The 19,668-nt window shown below is 39.8% G+C and overlaps 1 protein-coding gene across 1 annotated transcript in view; it reads right to left on the bottom strand.

Annotated features, from left to right (window-relative positions):
• Positions 1 to 18,727, bottom strand: part of LNP1 (leukemia NUP98 fusion partner 1) — a 34,830-nt gene extending 16,103 nt beyond the window's left edge. The window contains exon 1 of the mRNA XM_006868648.1: positions 18,572 to 18,727. Within this exon, the coding sequence (XP_006868710.1) occupies positions 18,572 to 18,727 (156 nt within the window). The remainder of the gene's footprint in view (positions 1 to 18,571) is intronic.
• Between the last annotated feature and the right edge of the window lie 941 nt (positions 18,728 to 19,668).

Below are 19,668 nucleotides of genomic sequence, written 5' to 3'. Positions count from 1 at the left end.
TCAAAATTTAAAGAGACAGTTTCCACTTAAAACCAAACAGCAGTGCAAAATGGCCACAGCCCGCCCTGAACTGTTTATCACTAGGAAAAAGACCTGAATGGGGATTGTGGAGCAGGACAGGCAGACTAAAAAGGAATTAGGCAAAAAAGTAAATCCTAAGTTATGTCGCAATGACCAACAGTGGCATCTTGAAATTTCTCAGAAGGAAGAGTGACAAGGGAAGCTCATATCCTGATCACATCTACCTAGAGGCAATCAGAAAGCATAAAAAATACCAAAATACACACCCATCTAAGTATTAAGGCCACAGGTAACTCCTGAATATGCCAAAAAACAGAAACAGATGATCATATCAGCACATGTCCAGAAACAAGATAAAGTGACTGAGGCAAAAGAGCTGGAAGTAGAGCTACACTCCATACTGGAAGATGGGCAGACTTTTCAAATGCTTGAGAAAGAATTGAGAAAAATGATTATAAGATGTATCAAAAACACTATATTATAGAATTGAGAAAAATAAGGAAGAAGTCAGGAAAGTGCTACAAGAACAATCAAGTAAAATTGATACAGCATTGGAAACAATTCAAAATCTACAGAAAGAGGTCCAAATGATTAATAATAGAATATCAGAAATGGATAATACACTGAAAGGGCAAATGAGTAGAAATGAAGAAATAGAAGCCAGAACTAAGGAGCTAGAAGATAAATCTCTCACCACTACTAATATAGAAGAGCAAACACAAAAAAGGATAAAAAAATCTGAAGAAGGCCTAAGATTCATGTTGGACAACATGAAGAAGAATAACTTAAGAATTATAGGCATTCCAGAACAGGAAGAATCACACAAGTCCATAGAGGAGATAGTTGAAGAGATGGTGGAAGAAAATTTCCCTAACATCCTGCAAAGCATTCAAGAAGCTCAATGAACCCCAGGAAGGATAGACCCTAAAAGAAAATCACCAAGACATAATAATCAAGCTCTCCAAAATCAAAGATAAAGACAGAATCCTGAAAGCAGCAAGGGGAAAGAGAAATGTAACATACAAAGGCAAGCAAATCAGATTAAGCTCGGATCTCGCAATAGAAACCATGCAGACAAGAAAGCAATGGGGAGAGATACATAAAACCCTGAAAGAAAAAACTGCCACCCAAGAATCCTCTGCCTAGCAAAGCTGTCAATCAAATACGAAGGTGTAATCAAAGCATTCCAGGATAAACAGAAGCTAAGAGATTTTGCCAAAGTCAACCCTGTGATGAGAAACATCCTAAAGGAAGTTATGTGGACTGAGAACCAAAAAGAACAGACAATAACCAGAGAATGACATACATGGCAGCATCACCCTGAACTCAATCAATAAATGGAAGAGTCAAGAATAGAATAAAAATATAAGAACAGAGGATCTGAGAGGTCAGTCTATGATAAAAACAATTACAAGATGAAAGAAGGTAAACATGGAGGAACAGAGATCCAGGTGGTGAGAAGTTCAGGTAGATTACAGGATAAAATAGACTGTCTTAAATGGAGGGAAGAACTAATGGAATATAAGGTAACCACAATGGGGTTGGGGTGGTGGGTTTATTTTGGGTGTTGGGGAGGGCAATACAAGAAGGGGGAGGAGGTGGAAGAACAAGATAGATAGATGAACACTGAGACAGGTTTGCATGGCCTAAGTGGGACAGAGGTAAATAGTGATGCATGCTCAACCTTGGAATAACAGGGCTCTGTGACACAGGGATCTAGGCATAGTTTGAAAAGGAGAAATAATACTAAAATGTTTGAATGTCTTATGAATATTGGTTTCCCTTGCCTACTACTGTAAAATAGACATTTGAGTGGAATAGAAAGGAATGTTGGGAAACATGATTACCAAAAACTTGTAAACCCGTCTTCAGCCTATAACTTATTGGAATACCTAAAAGGGGGTTCTACAACTTGCCCAGTGAAATAGACCTCTTGCAAAGCCTTTGCAGAGTATAAGACCTTAGGTGGAATCCTGAGTCCCATCCAGAGCCTTATGCGGTGGGACATTCCCACTAGCAAGGACAAGCAGACCAGCTCGGAACAGTTAGATCAACAGAAGATACATCTTCAAAGAAAGATCATTAGGAAAAGTCCAAAACAAAAATGTCAGCATGATTGGCTACTACAAGAATAAGCAAGCTGTTTGCCAGGAAGCCATCAAGGCAAGCAATCAAGTTCCTTCAGGACAAACTCCCCTCTAAGACTGAAACTCAAAGGGAACACATGAACAGGCACATAAGCTTGCTGGCACCCACATTGGTCTACTGGTGAGTGGAAGAGAGGGAAAGGCAGCAATGCAGAAATAGGCTGAGTTCAACTACAGTCTATTGTCTCCCGTTGACCTGGAGATGAGAGAAGAGGAAGGGCTGGTTGCTCCAAAGTGTGGTGTGACCTGGGGACACTTGAGCCCATGGGCAAAGACAAAGCCATAGAGGGCTAGAACTGAGAGTGAAGCATCCAGCTGATATGAAGTGAGGGGACATGGCACAAGAGCACCCAAACTTGCAGACAGTACCCATTTGACCTGGCCTCGATGGCTTGATAATCAGAACTCAATTAGAGGAGATTGGAAAAAAAAATTTTTTTTTTTAATAAAGAAAACAAGGATAAGTTGCTACAATTTAATGAACCTGACCTATATTCATGGAGGTAGTAACTCTAAATACCAACAGAGAGGGAAGAAGTCTTCACATTAAGTGTCAATGCTATCCCCTCTGTACACTGGGTAGGGACAGGCATCTTAGACGCTGGCTACCTAAAATGAGGGGGCAATAAAGGCATGAAGTGACTGGCTTACAAGGTTTGAAGAGGGAGTTTAGTTTAAGAATGGGGTGGGGAGAAAGAGTCCCCACTGAATAGTTTTCATCTTGCCTAGATAGGACTGGTGAAAAGAGATGGGGTAAGATTCTTATGATTCAATAGTGAATAATAGTTATCATGACTAATTGCGACTGTCACAATTGTAAAGGTAGAAGTTTTGTAACAAAATCAGGGGAGTGGTTAATCTTACAGTCCAGAAACAGAAGACCTTAGGACCATCAAGCAGAAGAGCACAAGCAGAATGCATAAATTTATCTAGAGAAGCAGCGATGCCAGAGATGGAAACAGAGATGGAGTCATGGAAAGGGGGAGCAGCTGAGGACTCTAGATTCATGGGAAGAGGATTAAGAGCCAGTCGCCAGGAGGCAGACTTTCAGAATGTGCCCTTTGGAGTGTTTTGTTTTAAAAAGCTAAAATTAATAGAGAGAAATTCTGTTAGCTGATGGTACAAGGAGGGGATTATAATCATTGTAATGAAACTACGTGTATGAGTTGTTGAATGTAAAACTGATGATCTGCCCTGTATACTTTCACTCAATTCACAATAAAAAATCTTAATAATAATAATAACATGTCTGAAGTGTGAGAGATGAAGTCTAGCCATCATCTAAGGAATATTCTGGCTGCACTTCCAACACAGATTTGTTTGTTCTTCTGGAAGTCCATGGTACTTTTAATACTCTTCTCCAACACTATAATTCAAATGCATCTATTATTCTATAGTCTTCTTAATTAATTATCCAACACTCACATACGTATGAGACCATTGAAAATACCATAGCTTGGGTCAGGTGCATCTGAGTCCTCAAATTGATATCTTTGATCTCTAACACTTTAAAGAGGTCTTTTTTTGAAACTTTTTTTGTAACTTGAGTGAAGGTTTATAGAACATATCATCAGTTTTACATTAAAAAAAACATACACTTTTTTTTCATCTCAATGATTGCAATCCCCTCCATGCAACAACAGTTATCCTGCTTCCTCCCTGTGATTCTTATTTCCCTCCATCCTCCTTCCCACCCCTTCTGAACTTTACCCTTAGGTACATGTTGCCCCTTTGATCTTGAATGGTTGGCTTATTCCATTAACAAAAACTTGTAAATTTTTACTAGTTTTGTAATACTTTACTAGTAAATACTTTACTTGTAAATACTTTACTAGTGTTGTTCCCTCCCTTATCTACCACTTGGCTGAAAAGTAGACCACAAGGGTGAGTTCCTTTCCAGACCTGAAGGGTGTACAAGGATCACTGTGGGACATTGCTCTAGTCTTTTTCTGACCTGTAAGCTTGGCCTTTTTTATATAATTTTGTGTTCTATTCCACATTTTCTCACACTCTATCTGTGACCTTCTAATGTGATCCCTTTTAGATCAGTGGGTAGTGGTAGTGGGCATCAAGTTCTTCTGGTCTAAGAGTCCAAGAGACTGATGTTCACATGGTTCACTGGACTAACTGATGCCATGTATCTTCAGTTTTCATCATTCTCCTTTCCTTTGCACATGGGAGAGCAATGCTTACACCTTAGATGGCCACTCATGAGCTTTCAAGACCACTGTTGCTATCTACAAAAGTAGGGTGTAGGACATTGTCATAGGGGACTACATTGTGTCAATTGACCATGGTGTCCCCTGAAACTATGATCCTGAACCTTCAGGCTCAACAACTTACTCCCTTAAGGTGTTTGGTAATGTCTAAGAAGTTTTCATTATTTTCCCCCTGTATGCTCCAGCACATTCATAGGTGTGTTGGCAGCAAAGATAAATACCTATGTACAAATATTCTCTGTCAAACCTTTTAATATTTGTGGGTGTACTCCCACTCTCCCTACCATACCCATTCACCCTGTGCATCTGTCCATGTATCTAACCATAGAACACTGTAGTTCCATGGTTGTGTATATAATAGTATTTACTTCTGTCCCCTTTAACTCTTGCACTCCTCTATGTGTCTTCACCTCTCTTCACATTTCTTCTGTCACCCTCCATCTTCTTGTATATTTCCCTCTCCATCTCCCAAGTTAACATGTGTCTACTCTCTAGCACTGGTATGGCACTGTTGGATAAGCATTGGATCAAAAGTTCAGTTTGAATCACAAGGTTGATGGTTTGAATCCACCAACTGCTACCTGGTTGTGGCTTTTCCATACAGGATCACTATAGTTGAAACTGACTCAACAGCACTTAACAACTGTCTAGCCAATGAATTACTCTCTCTTCCCACCCACTACTGGTAACTATCAAAGAATGTTTCTTTTAATAAAAACATTTCCTTGAGTTTTTACAACAGTGGTCTTACACAACATTTGTCCTGAAGGGCTAATTTCACTTAGCATGACGTCCTCCAGGTTCATCCATGTTATGAGATGTTCCGCAGATTTATCGATATTCTTCAGCATTGCATAATATTCTATTGTGTGCATGCATCAAAACTTGTTTATCCATTCTTCCATTGATAGGCACTTAGACTGTCTCCATCTTTTTACTATTGTGACTAGTACTACATATATCTACTTATGTCATGTTCTTATTTCCTTGGCATATCATACAATATTACTATTTCCAACTTTTTGAGGAAATGCCATGCTGTTTTTAGCAATTATTGTGCCATTTTACACTCCTATCAGCAGTGTAGGAGGGTTCCAATCACAGCCTTACCAGCATTTGTGGTTTTCGGGTTGTTGTTTTTTTAACTTTGCTAAGGAGCTCTGGTAGCGTAGTGGTTACGAATCGGGCTGCGAACCGTAAGGTCAGCAGTTCGAAACTACCATCAGTTCCGCGGGAGAAAGATGAGGCTTTCTGCTCCCGTAAAGATTAACAGCCTCGGAAGCCCTGTGTATGGTCGCTATGAGTCGGAACCGACTCCACGGCACATAACAACAACAACATTATGCTGGGATGAGATATATCTCATTATTTTGATTTGCATTCTTCTAATAGCAAACCACAAGATCAGCAGCTTGAAACTACTAGCTGTTCCGCGGGACAAAGATGAGGCTTTCTGTTCCCGTAAAGATTTACAGCCTCGGAAACACTGTAAAGGGTCGCTATGGGTCAGAACCGACTCTGCGACACATAACAACAAAAACAAATGGTTAATGATCACAAGCATTTATTCATGTTTGTTGATTACCCAAATGTCTCCTTTGGTGGAGTGCTTATACATGTCCTCTGCCAATTTTCAAATTGAGTTGTCTTTTTCTTGTAATTTTCTATAAATTTAGGCAGTTCATTCCTGTTTGATATGTCATTGCAAAAAAATTTTCCCCTTCTATGACTCTTTTTACTCTTTCAGTGAAATATTTTGATGCACATGTTGTTGTTAAGTGCTGTTGAGTCGGTTCCAACTCATAGCACCCTTGTCTAGGGGTTCCGAGGAGCAGCTGGTGAGTTTGAACCACTAACCTTGCAGTTCAAACCAACCTTGTTGTCTAGTGCTTACTCTACAGCACCACACCAAAACTCCTTGATGCACATAAGTGTCTAATTTTTAAGAGGTCCCAGTCATCAATTTTGTCTTCTACTTTTATATGTTTTAGTTATACTTGATAGTGTGTTTATACCTTGTATCACAGAGCCCCTAAGTTTGTCTCTTGTGTTCAATGGTGATCTTTATAATTCTAGATTTTACATTTAGGTCTTTAAACCACATTGAGTTTGTTTTTATATGTGGTGTGAAATATGGGTCTTGCTTCATTTTTAAAGAGGTCTTTTGCAGCAGATTTGCCTAATGTAATACATCTTAATATGTTTGTTGGTCACCTGAATGTCTTCTTTGATGAAGTGTTTATTCATGTACACTTGTCTGTTTATTCCACCACTTGCCTGTTGGTTTGTCGTACTGTGGTAGCTTGTATGTTGCTGTGATTCTGGAAGCAACGCCACCGGTATTTTAAATACCAGCAAAGTCATCCATGGTGGACAGGTTTCAGCTGAGCTTCCAAACTAAAAGAAACTAGAAAGGAGAGTCTGAATATTTGTTGTTGTTTTTAAGTGCTGTAGAGTCAGTTCCAACTCATAGTGATTCTGTCTAGGGTTTCCAATCAGTGGCTGTTGAGTTTGAACTGCTGACTGTGTGGTTCAAACTGACCTTGTAGGCCAGTGCTTTATTCCACGGCGTCACACCAGGAGTGAAAACCTTATACATGAATAGCAGTGGAACACTGTCAAATAGCACCATAGTATTGAATATTGAAACATGACAAAGAGCACCAGAATATTGTCAGATATAGTGTCGGAAGGTGAGACCCACAGGTAGGAAGGAATTCAAAATATGACTGAGGAATAGCTACCTCCTCAAAGCAGAGTTGACCGTGATGACAAAATGGAGTATAGCCCTCGGGACCTTCATTTGCTGATGGGACACAACTCAAAATGAAGAGAAACAACTGAAAACATCCATGAATAATCAGAACATAGAATGTACGAAGTATGAATCTAGGAAAATTGGAAATTGTCAAAAATGAAACGGAATGCATAAACATCAATATCCTAGGCATTAGTGAACTGAAATGTACTGGCATTAGCCATTTTGAATCTGATAATCACAGAGTTTACTATACCAGGAATGACAAACTGAAGAGGAATGGCATCACATTCATCATCAAAAGAAAAATTTCAAAATTAATCTTGAAGTACAGAGTGCTGTCTGTGATAGGGTGATATCCATACTCCTACAAGGAAAACCAGTTAATACGACTATTATTTAAGTTTATGCACCAACCACTAAAGACAGTAATGATGAAATGAAGAATTCTACCAACTTCTTCAGTCTGAAATTGATCAAATATGCAATTGAAATCCAAAGGTTAGAAACGAGAAAGGATTGGTAGTTAGAAGATATAGCCTTGGTGATAGAATGGAACTCATTCTGGTAACCCAATTTTCAGCCAAGTGGTAGCTGAGTGCTTAGAGGGTACAACAACACTAATAAGGCATCCTCAGCCATTCAAGATCAAAAGGGCAACATTTATTTAATGACAAAGTTCAGAAGGGTTGGGGCAATGGGTAGAATGGAAATAAGAACAATAGGGAAGAAGCAGGATAACTGTATTATATGGAGAAGATTGCAATCATTGAGGTAAACAAAGTGTATGATTCACTGAATGTAAAACTGATTATCTGCCGGGGTCTGGCCTCGGCAAGGGGGTGAGTACCCGAAGATGGGGTGTCTGGCAATGATGGCGAGAGAGAGAGAGAAAAAAAAAACAGACACACAGAAGGCAGAGAAAACAGATACAAAGAAGACAGACACACAGGCTTGATGCAAGCTGCCAGACAGACTGCTCAGTGGCAGACATTGCACCCAAAACTAACTCTAGGTGGGATGTCTGGAGGGGTGAGAGAGAAAGAAACACTCGGAGACCAGAGTGGATACAAGCTGACAGGCAGATAGTTCTGCTGCCAAGAATGCACCCAGAACTATCTCTACCCCAGTCTTTTATTAACTTTTTTAAGGAAGAGATCTTTACAGAAGAATGGGATTATTCAGACAAGACAATGCTTAATGATTCACAGAGACAATCTTTAAGATAAATTAAGCCAGTAAACCTTACTTAAACCAATAGTCCTTTCTTCCTTACTGGGTTTAACCTTCACTTGGATCAAACTGATTGAACCCAGGGTGGTCCGAGGGAGTTGCCCCCATTGTCCTTAATCCCGTATTCCCAGAATTTACCACTCCACCCCAAGTGAATATACCCCTGGCAGTTCCTCTCCAGAGCCTCCCTGCTTAATCCCAGTAAACCTGTCCTTGTTCGTCCTCTGAGGAAGTTTTACTGCCTTGGTTCTAGGGGGAAAATCTTGACCTTAGAAATTTAGGGGAATATTGCATTTCTCTGTGGACATCCAGGGTTCATGTTTGGAATTAAATAAATATTACTGAACACTAAGATGAAAAACAATTTGCTATTAACTGCCAAGTGGCTAGATCTGTTACACTTGGGCCTATAGGGCCTCAAACCTCTGCACGGTCTGCAACAATTATCTAATCTGTAAACTTCCACTCAATATTCATAATAAAGAGGTTTTTTAAAATGTCTTATCATAACCTGATGACTTTCTAACTTGTATCATCAGTCCAGACCACTCCTCTGGACTTCTGCCCACTCAACGTCTTTTCTTGGTATCCAATAGGAACCCATTCTGATTTGTCAAAATCTGAATTAATCATCCCTCCCTTTAAACCTACTCCTCCAGCATCCCCTAATTGAGAAGATGGCACTAATCTTTTAATTCAGGCAGTACATCAGGGGTCATATCCCCTACTTACAATTTCTAAATCAGCAGATTCCACTTTAGAGTCTTTTAAAATCATCTACTTCTTTCTAGTGCCTCTGCCATTACCCTAGTCTGAGCCAGATTAGAACAATAGTTTTCTAATACCATATGTCCTGTAGCCACTCTTACTTTTTTATTATATTGCTTCTGCAACAGCCACAGTGATTAAAACCAGAAACTCAGACCTGATCACCTTTTCATCTTGCACCATCTGTCTCCTTCAGTGACACAGCCCCACCTGTCTTCAGTATATTCCTCAGCTCACCTGCCTCACCCCAGCACAGACCCTTCCACAGACTGTCTTCTCTGCCTGTAACCCCATCCATACATCCATCCCTTCACTCACTAATGCCTCTTCATCCCTCAGTCTCAGGCGAAACTGCATTATTCCCCCTCCCCATCCTGCCAGAAAGCTTTTCCTGCCACCCTGTTTGGTTCTGGCACCTGTTATGTGTCCCCTACTTCTTCTTTTTGAAAGCCATCACATTGTTAATCCATAATTACAGTAACTTTTAAACTGTATGAGCCATCATCAAGAACTGGTTCTTAATCTATCATTATCTCAAAATCCAGCACACCTTGCATATTTATGAACTCATTAAATAAATGTTGAATAGGTTAAATATATACATTTATATCTATATTTAACTGCCAACCTTGTAGCTAGCAGCCCAACACTTAACTCACTACACCACCAGGCATATATATTTATGGGTGATGGTTATGTGCCATAGAGTTGTTTCTGACTCATAGCAAACCTGGATAGGGTTTCCAAGGCTGTAAATTTGTTCAGGAGCAGAAAGCCTTGTCTTTCTCCCTTGGAGAAACTGGTAGATTCAAACTGCTGATATAGTGATTAGCAGCCCAGCTCATAGCTCAGTAGGCGACCAGATATATATAGATATAGATATATAGATATCAAGAGAGAGAGTCAAAAGTGTGTAAAATAAGATATAATTTTACCTTTCATGTTAGAAAACAGAAAACTTTTCTTGTTTAACTTTTTAATGTGATTTGAATGAAGGTCTGCAGAGCAGATCATCAGTTTTACATTCAATAAATCATCCACTTTGTTTCATCTCAATTGCAATCCCTTCAAGGCAATACCACTCATCCCACTTCCTCCCTATATCCCCTGCTTCCATTCCTTCCTCCCTCCCCACCTTTCTGAACTTTGTCCTCAGGTAAATGTAGCCATTTTGATCTTCAATGGTTGACTATTCTATGGTATGCATACCTCAATAGTATTATGGTTCCCCGTATATACCTAGCTATTGCTTGGCTAAAATTGATCCACAGAGGTGAGTTCAATTCCAGACCTGAAGGGTAATTAAGAACCATAGTCTTTATCAAACCAGTAAGCCTAGTTGTTTTTATGATTATGAGTTTTGCTCCACAGTTTCTCCCACTCTATCCAGGACCTTCTAATGTGATCCTTTCCTGAGTAGTTGGTAGTGGGAGCAGGGTACTGCATTGTTCTTCTGGTCTCAGGACCATGAAGACTGACCCTGATTAGTTCACCAAAAAGAAAATTTTTCTAATACCAACACTAGTATGTTGTAGCATGTGTCAGGATTTCGTTTCTCTTTATGGCTATATGCACAAATACATAGCACGTTTTATTTATACATTTATTTGTTGGAGTACTGGCGTGGTGCTGCAGGGTTAAGTCCTGGATCGCAAGGTCAGTTTGAACCTCGAGTGCTTATCCTCCAGTGCCACACCAGGACTTCTTTGGACTACTGTTAACAATACAGCAATGAACATTGGTACTCAATCAAGTCCTAAATTTTTAAAGAAATTGATTATATACTATCTTCACCTTCAAGAGCTAAACGTCTTGATGTTCTGTATCCTGGCTTTGGTTACAATCACTTTCCATTGTACCTCTCATGCCCCCTGGACAAATTCATAACAATGAGGTGAGAAACAATGAGGAGAAAGATCCATGTGCTAGTTTATAAGCTCCATATTGAGTCCTAGCATACAGGTGCTCTAGGTGCCAAGTCATGGATTTCCAGACCCAGAACAACTCCTATAAGGGAGTAATTCTTCCCTTTTTACAGAGGAAGAAAAGGCATCTTAGTGAGATTGAGTGATTTGCCCAATATCTATGTGACTTGTAACTTCACAGGGATCACGGGGAGAGAAAGTGGCGTACCTCTGTATGTGACATCCCTTTGTATGTGACATCTCTTTACTAACTGTTAACCCTTTATCTTCAATGGAGTCATAAACTTTATTTATATGATATATGAAATATCATATAAATATGACTTCTAATAATGTACCAGTTTTAACAGAATGCCAATACAAAAGTAAAAACAATAATTTGTGAGTCTTTGGGGTTTGAGGAATGCTGTCCTCTGAGCTAGGAGCACTGTAAATGGGTCAAGTAAACTATATATGGGAATGGCATCAAGGAAAACAAACATTCAGATGTTTCCTTGGTAAAATGATAGGTCTTTTAGAAATGATAAAGGTTAGCTCAATACCATGTTTCTCTAAAGTATGTTTTAAATTAATCAGTAATCATTTTAATTGGGAAAATAAACAGATACTATACTTCTGTCAGAGACCTGGCGTGGCGCTGTGGGCTAATGCGTCAGACCACAAAGTCGCTTGAACTACAAGGTCGGTGGTTCAAGCTCACCAGTTTCTCCTTGGAAACCCTATACAGGGTCGCTATGGGTCAGAATCGGCTCAACGGCACTTAACAACAACAACATACTCTGTCATGGAGTCCTGGTGTGGCACTGGGGGTTAATGCGCTGGACTGCAAGGTCAGCAGTTCAAGCTTACCAGCTGCTTCTAAGAAACTGTATACAGGGTCATTCTGGGTCAGAACCGACTCAATGGCACTTCTCGACAGCAACAACTTCTGTCATACACAATAGATCGTTGTGAAACTGTCATCAGGAATAGAATCATAAGTTATAAGCTGATGAAACAGAGGAAAGCAATAAGAAGAAACTTGGAATCTTCCAGAGAACAATTCAAGGGCATGTTTCACACACATGGAAGCTCAAGAAGTGAACGCAAGCCCATCTAAACCACCTACCATTGAGATCATAACCCCAAATGACTTTACATTCCATTTTCTATAGTAATATTTTCTCCACTGCCAGTGGTCTTCATTCTTGATAGGAACATATGCTAATCTTCAATATAAAATTACAATTACCCATGATCTACTTATTGTACTGCAAAAGAGAAAGGGAAACTAGAGAGAATTGTTGTTGTAATGTGAAGGCAAAATGAAATCTTTGCAGTAATTAACCAAAAGCTCCCAGGATAAAATTTTCAAGTCTCAGCATTTCTCAAAGAATAATAATAGTATTAACGGTAAGGAGCTCTGGTAGCATAGTGCTTATGAATCAGGCTGCTAACCTCAGGGTCAGCAGTTCAAAACTACCAGCTGTTCCTCGGGAGAAAGATTTACAGCCTCGGAAACCCTGTACAGGGTCGCTATGAGTCGAAACCGACTCCATGGCACATAACCACCACCACCATTAGGTACCAGGGGAGTCCTGGTGTGGCACAGTAGGATAAGTACTGGATTGTTAACCACAAGGTGGCCATTTCAAACCCACTAACTGCTCCTTAGAAATCCTATACAGGGTGGATGTGAGTGGGAACTGATTCGATGGCAATTAACAACAATTAGGTACCAGGAGTCTTGATATGGCGCTGTAAGACAAACACTAGACTGCTAACTGCAAAGTTGGTAGTTCAAACCCACCAGCTGTTCCTCAGAAGTGCTATATAGGGTCGCTATGAATCAGAACAACTCCACGGCACTTAACAACCACCACCACCTTAGATACCAGGCGTTGCCCCAAGCACTTTAAAATAGAAAACTTTTTTCATTGAATCTTCACAACATCTTTATGTGATATTATTATCATCATTCTCATGTAGGATAAGCACTGGACTGTGAACCACAAGGTCAGTGGTTCAAGTCTACCAGTCACTCCACAGGAGAAAGATGAGGCTTTCTGTTCTCACAAAGATTTTAAAAGCCTCGGAAATCCTATGCATGGTTGCTGAGTCAGAACCAACTCTAAGTCACTTAACAACAACAATATACACATGAGGCACTGAGGCTAGATGAGGCTAAGGAACTAGCTCACAGTTTAAAGGTCAGTGGGAGTCTAATCCCAGAACCCTTACTCTTAACCATTTCATTTTGCTGCTTTTTTGGCAACTCCTCTATCTTAGCACGTAGTAGAGGAAAGAAGACACTATATAGAGTAGTATGCTTAAAAGGGTCCCTATAGAATTGTCAATAATGCCCTAAATTCTATCACTAGTTTTATTCCTTTGGATTAAGGCTTTGATCCCTATTGAAATATAATCTGAACTATAAGGAACTACTGTCAATCATGAAAGTTTAGGGTAATAAGTCCCAAAGCAGAAGGAATCCCCCCTATCTTCAAGTTTATGAGAAATCTCCCCAAGGGGGTCATGCCCTACTCTGCTCATCCCAGTAGTGAGTATTATAATGAGAGTGTGCAGACACCCTCATGACTGTTAGGATAATTAAAATAAAGAATGTCCTACACTGTTTTAAACTGAGAATATGGAGAGAGACTATAAAGAGGAAAACAAGGAGTTGTTGTTTTTGTTTAATAACCTTGAGTGTAGAGGTTTACTTTGTATCCCCTCAAATCGCACCAGGAAGACAGGATATATTGTGTTACCATGGAGCATAGAAGAAGCTGCACTTACAGTTAGCAAAGCCCTAGTCAGTGAACGCAACTTCTTCTCAAAGAGATCTTTCATTGGACACACTCTTCCCTTTCACTAGGCCCACTCTATACTGAATGATAGTAAGAGAATGGTGTTAAACTAAAGGAGGAGATGGCTAACAGCTGGGGAGAGTTAAAAATGAACTCCCAGTGAGCAGAAGACATAAGTGATACAGAAACTGTTTTACTTCAGTTTTATACCTTTCAATTTACTAGTCATGTAAATAAACAGAGAAAAGGCAGATCAGCTCAATAATGAGAGAGACTTCATATTACTTGAACTTTTTAAATCAAAAATATCAGGACAATTAAGTCATATTTCTTGATTCATTTAAAATCAGCAGCCTCAGATTACAGAGTCTGATCAAAAAGTAGTGTTCGCTGTGAAAAACTAAACTATACATACCCCCCCGTCATAACTTGTTCTTTTCTGCTGTACTTTTCAGTGCTGTAAGTATGGGGGCCATGTATGTCTTCATTTACCCTGTAACCCCAGTACTTTGAATAGTGACTGGTGCGTAGTAGGTGTTCAAAAAATATGTTAAGTGAATTAATGCTCCATTACTGTGGTTTCACCTGGATCACGAGACTGATTAAAGTTATATTAGAAACGGCATTCAAAAGAGGCAAGATGGAATCACTTTTCTCTTAATGCATAAATTAGATTATTAACAGCTGAGAGGGAAAAGCCTTAGACTGGGGCAGGGGAAAGGAAATAAAAAGTTAAGAGTATGCTTTTCTTAAATTTCTTAAGTTCTTTCCACTGATCTCAAAGCAATACACAAAAATTGAAACCTAATTGTTCTGATATCTCTAAAGTGAGACAAATTTTAGCACAGAGATAGGAAGAATTAAGTGTCCAAGTAGAGATGAAGGAGCCCTAGGAACACAATGGTTAAAGCATTAAGCTGCTAATCAACCAAAAGGTCAGCATTTCAAATCCATCAGCCACTCTGTGGGAGAAAAGTGTAACTGTCTGATTCCACAGAGATTTACAGGCTTGGAAACCCTGCGGGGCAGTTCTGTCCTCTAGGGTCACTATGAATCAGAATCTAGTCCAAAGCAATAGGTTTGGTTTTAGTTTAATTTATTTTACAATTACACAGCACTATATGAATAGAAGGAGCTCTGGTAGTATAGTGGTTACAAATCGGGCTGCTAGGCTCAGGATCAGCAGTTCGAAACTACCAGCTGTCCAGTGGGAGTAAGATGAGGCTTTCTGCTCCAGTAAAAATTTACAGCCTCGAAAATCCTGTACAGGGTCACTATGAGTCAGAACCGACTCCATGCTACGTAACAACAACAATATGAATAGGGAAGGTAGACTCAAACTCCGTTAAGTGTCTTTCAGGCCCCTGCCTAATATCCTCTGGGTTTCCTGGTCAGTGTTCTGTGCTTGTCCTTTTTCTACTCGATTGAGTGAGGTCATAATTTCTATTCTATGTTTCTCTCCCTAAATAAGCACATGCTTTCTGCATGCTTTTCTGATAATTATGGAATTCAATGTTGACTCAGAGAATCTGAACAGGATAATTCAGGCCACTGTCTGCAGAAAGGACAAGCAGGAAAAAAATGCCATGTGAACACTCTTCAGGAATGTTACCCAGAGCAAAGTTTGCCATTTCTCAATAGTTTTAGAAGAGCATGAAAACCTAAAAGTGAATGTCTCTAAATAGGGTGAATTATCTCAGTTTCAAAAGCCTGGTTGATACTAAAACTTATTCAAGAAACTGTATTTTGCAATGATGTTTCATAATTTGTTTTCATATTTTCTGAACTTCAGAAGACTGTGTGATAAGTATAAAATCACAGCTTTTTCTCTTTGTTTGTGCCTGGTTGCTCCTTGTTTCACTATCTGAAAACTGGGAGTGATAAAACTAATTATACTTCTGGATCACACATTATGAATACCTCACTCAGTGAACCAGTCTAATTTATAATAGAATCCTGGAAAGGCAGAGCTAAAAGGGTCCTCTGAGATCTAGTCTAACACCCTTATATTTCACTTATGGAAGGCAAAGCTGAAAGAGATGTTGAAACTTGCTGTTTGACCTTGAATATGTATTTGGCAAGAAATAGATTTTTTAAATATTTCTATCTTAAAGAGACCTCATTCCTCAAACTTGCTGATGTCTGGGAATAAAAGAGGTTGCCTTACATATATTAATGCATCTTTAGGCATTATGCATGATGGGGCAATGAATCTAAAAAATAAACAAAAAGAATTAGCATTGCCCTAAACCTTACTTGTAAAGTAGAGGGTCAGGAAAAATGAAAGAAACCCTCAACAAGATGAAATGACACAATATCAGCAACAATGGACTCAAATATACCAGTGATCAAAACGATCACACAAGACCATCAATGTTTTGTTCCGTTATACACCATGAGTCTCAGCTAACTCTAGGGCACCTAACAGCAACAACAAAACTTAAGGGTTGCTGATGTCTGATGGATCTTGGCTGAAAGCAGAAAATACCAGAAAGATGTTTAACTGTGCTTTATTGACCACACAAAGGCTTTCGATTGTGTGGATCATGACTAACTATGGACAACATTGCAAAGTATGAGTTTTCTGGAACACTTAATTGTGCTCATAAGGAATCTGTACGTGGACCAAGAAGCAGTTGTTTGAACAGAACATGGTAACACTGAATAGTTTAAAATTAAGAAAGGTGTGCGACAAGGTTGTATTCTTTCACCATACTTATTCAACCTGTCTGATGAGCAAATAACCCAAGAAGCTGGGTTCTATGAAGAAAAACGTGGCATCAGGATTGGAGGAAGACTCATTAACAACCTGTGATATGCAGATGATACAACCTTGCTTGTTGAAAGTGAAGAGGACTTGAAACATTTACTGATGAAATCAAAGAGCACAGCCTTAGGTATGGATTACATCTCAATGTAAAAAAAACAAAATCCTTACCACTGGACCAATAAACAACATTCTTATCAACAGAGAAAAGATTGAAGTTGTCAAGGACTTCATTCTTCTTGAATCAACTATTAACTCTGACGGAAGCAGCAGTCAGGAAGTGAAACAACGTATGGCATTAGGCAAATCTGCTGCACAAGACCTTTTTAAAGTGTTGAAAAGCGAAGATGTCAGCTTGAGAACTAAGGTGCGCCTGACCCAAGCCATGGTATTTTCAATAACCTCATATGCATGCAAAGCTGGACAGTAAACAAGGAAGGCTGTAGAAGAATTGAAGCATTTGAGTTATGGTGTTGGAGGAGAATATTGAAAGTGCCATGGACTGCCAAAAGAACCAACAGCTCAGTGTTGGAAGAAGTGCAGCCAGAGTTCTCCTTGGAGGCCAGGATGGCCAAACTTCGTCTCTCATACTTTGGACATATTGTCAGGAGGGACCAATCGCTGGAGAAGGATATCATGTTTGGTAAGGTGGAAGGTCAGAGAAAAAGAGGAAGACCCCCAACGAGATGGATTGGCCAAGTGGCAGCATCGATGGAGTCAAGTGTGGCAACAGTAGTGAGGTTGGCCCAGGATCAGACAGTGTTTCATTCTGCTGTGCATAAGGTCGTTATGAGTCGGTACCGACTTGATGGCACCTAACAACAACAACAAAGGCTGACAGAAACAGGGATTTAGGGAACTGTTTTCCACTGGTTGCAATTCTAAATAGTGACTTATGAAATGGAAAGGCTTTCTTAGCAACATGTAACTATGGAAACAGAGGATGTGCGTATGTGCTGTAGAGCCTTCTAGCAGCTGCACTGAGCAGAGAGCACTGCTGCCAGTACCTACTGCAAGTCCACACCTGGTCAGGCCCACTCAATGACCTCTCAGGAGCTTTCCTCGTAGCAGCTTGCTCCTTGGACACTGGGTTCTCTGCCTAGCTGTGGGAATATAGTGCTGAAGGCAAAAGAATTTTTCACTCCTCCCCTGTCAGGAAAGCAAATAATAACAGAGATGAAAAAGTTTATTAAACATATCACAGGTAGTGATTTGTTTGTGGAATCCCCAGTTTCCTAGAAGTCTGCTTTACTAAAGTATTGTTAGGTGCCATCAAATGTGTTCTGACTCAGTGATCCTGTATAGGATTTCCAAGGAGATTCTGGTGGGTTTGAACCACAAACCTTGCAGTTAGCAGTCCAGTGCTTATCCTACAGCACCACAACAAAAACCAAATATTATGGGGCAATCTACCCTGTAACACATGGGGTCACAGACAGAACAGCAACTAACAACAAGATGTGACTCAGCGGGATTATCTGTGGTTTATCAGGAGCTCTGCATAGCAACTAAATATATTTTGTTGTTAAGTGCAGCTGACTCTGTTCCAACCAATAATAACCCTGTACAGGGTTTCCAAGGAGCAGCTGGTGAGCTTGAACCACCGACTTGCAGTTCAAACCAATTTTGTAGTCCAGTGCATTAATCCATAATGCAACATTTTAGACTACTAAAAATGAGAAAATCATAGATGAAAATCAGGTCCCTTTGAGGACAAGAGAAAGTTATAAAAAGGATTTTTGTGGATATAAAATAGAAAGTGTTGTAAGTACTGATTCTAAACCAAAAAATACTTTATACCCAAGGTATTACACATACGCATGATAGGACAGTGAAGCTAAAGAAAAAGAAAAGAACATTGCCTAAAACTTACTTGTAAGTGATATCTAAGAGAAATTCCCTCCCCTATCCCACCTCTCCCCTGGTCCTATGGTAGTAACTCACTGGGTAAGGCAGGGAGGTTTTCCTGTAACGGGCATCTTGTGATCGGTGGTGGTCCCCAGGTTTCCTCTTGTCTTCCTCTGTCCAGCTGTGACCCCAAAAGCTGCTCATCCATTTGGCAAAGGATACATCATCATCATCTTCATCTTTGTGCTCCATGTAAGGAGGATTCAAATTGCTGAAGGCTTGTTTCTAAATCTGGCAGAGAGAAATATCATCTAACAGACAAATTCAGAATGGCTCCCAAAAGACAAAACAAAAGTGGTATTTTCAAATGGTCTCTTTAAAGGAGAAAGATTTACTAAACAATCAGTTCATTATCAGCCTTGGGCAATGTCTATTTATAAATTGTGCAACCCACATTCCCTTCCCCCTTGTCTCATTAAATTGAGAAGCTTTGTAATCTTTCCATTACTAGGGCTTGTGCCTCGAAGCCTAAGGGTAGGAATGCAATTCACCACCTGCTTTTCTCTGTGCTTTGCTGTGGTGGCATCTCCAGCTATCAGTAGTGATGGAGCACAACACTCACATAGGCCTGTCACCTTGTGCCCAACTCTGGAATGGGGTTAGACTGATGGGAGCCAGCAAGGTGACTAGCTGCTGGCACATTCTATGCACAGGAAAGGTTTTCCAGAATTAGAAGTTCTCCTAACATATAAAATCAATATTCTTGTTACTACATGCTGACCAGTTGATTCTAAGTCATAGTGACCCTACAGGATGAAGTAGAGTTTCCAAGGCTGTAATTTTTACAGAAAGGTATCTGATGGTGCTATGGGATAACCTTTGGACTGCTAACTGCAAGGTCAGCAATTTAAACCCAATAGTTGCTTGTGGAAGAATGATGAGACTGTCTACTATAAAGATTTTGTCTCAGAAATCCTATAAAGGGTCACTATAAGTCAAAATTGATTTGAGGGCAATGGGTAATCTTTACAAGAGCAAGATCGCCAGGTCTTTTCTCCCATGCAGCTGCTGGTGGGTTGGAACTACTGAACATCCATTAGCAGCTGAGTGCTTAACCATCGTGCCACCAGGACCCCTAATAAAATTGATAGTGGTATAAATCTAGCTCCTAGGGTTAGATTTGTTGTTGTTGT

Source organism: Chrysochloris asiatica, unplaced genomic scaffold, assembly GCF_000296735.1.
Source record: "Chrysochloris asiatica unplaced genomic scaffold, ChrAsi1.0 scaffold00120, whole genome shotgun sequence".
NCBI classification, from domain to species: Eukaryota; Metazoa; Chordata; class Mammalia; order Afrosoricida; family Chrysochloridae; genus Chrysochloris; species Chrysochloris asiatica.
This window is presented reverse-complemented; position numbering and strand designations above follow the sequence as displayed.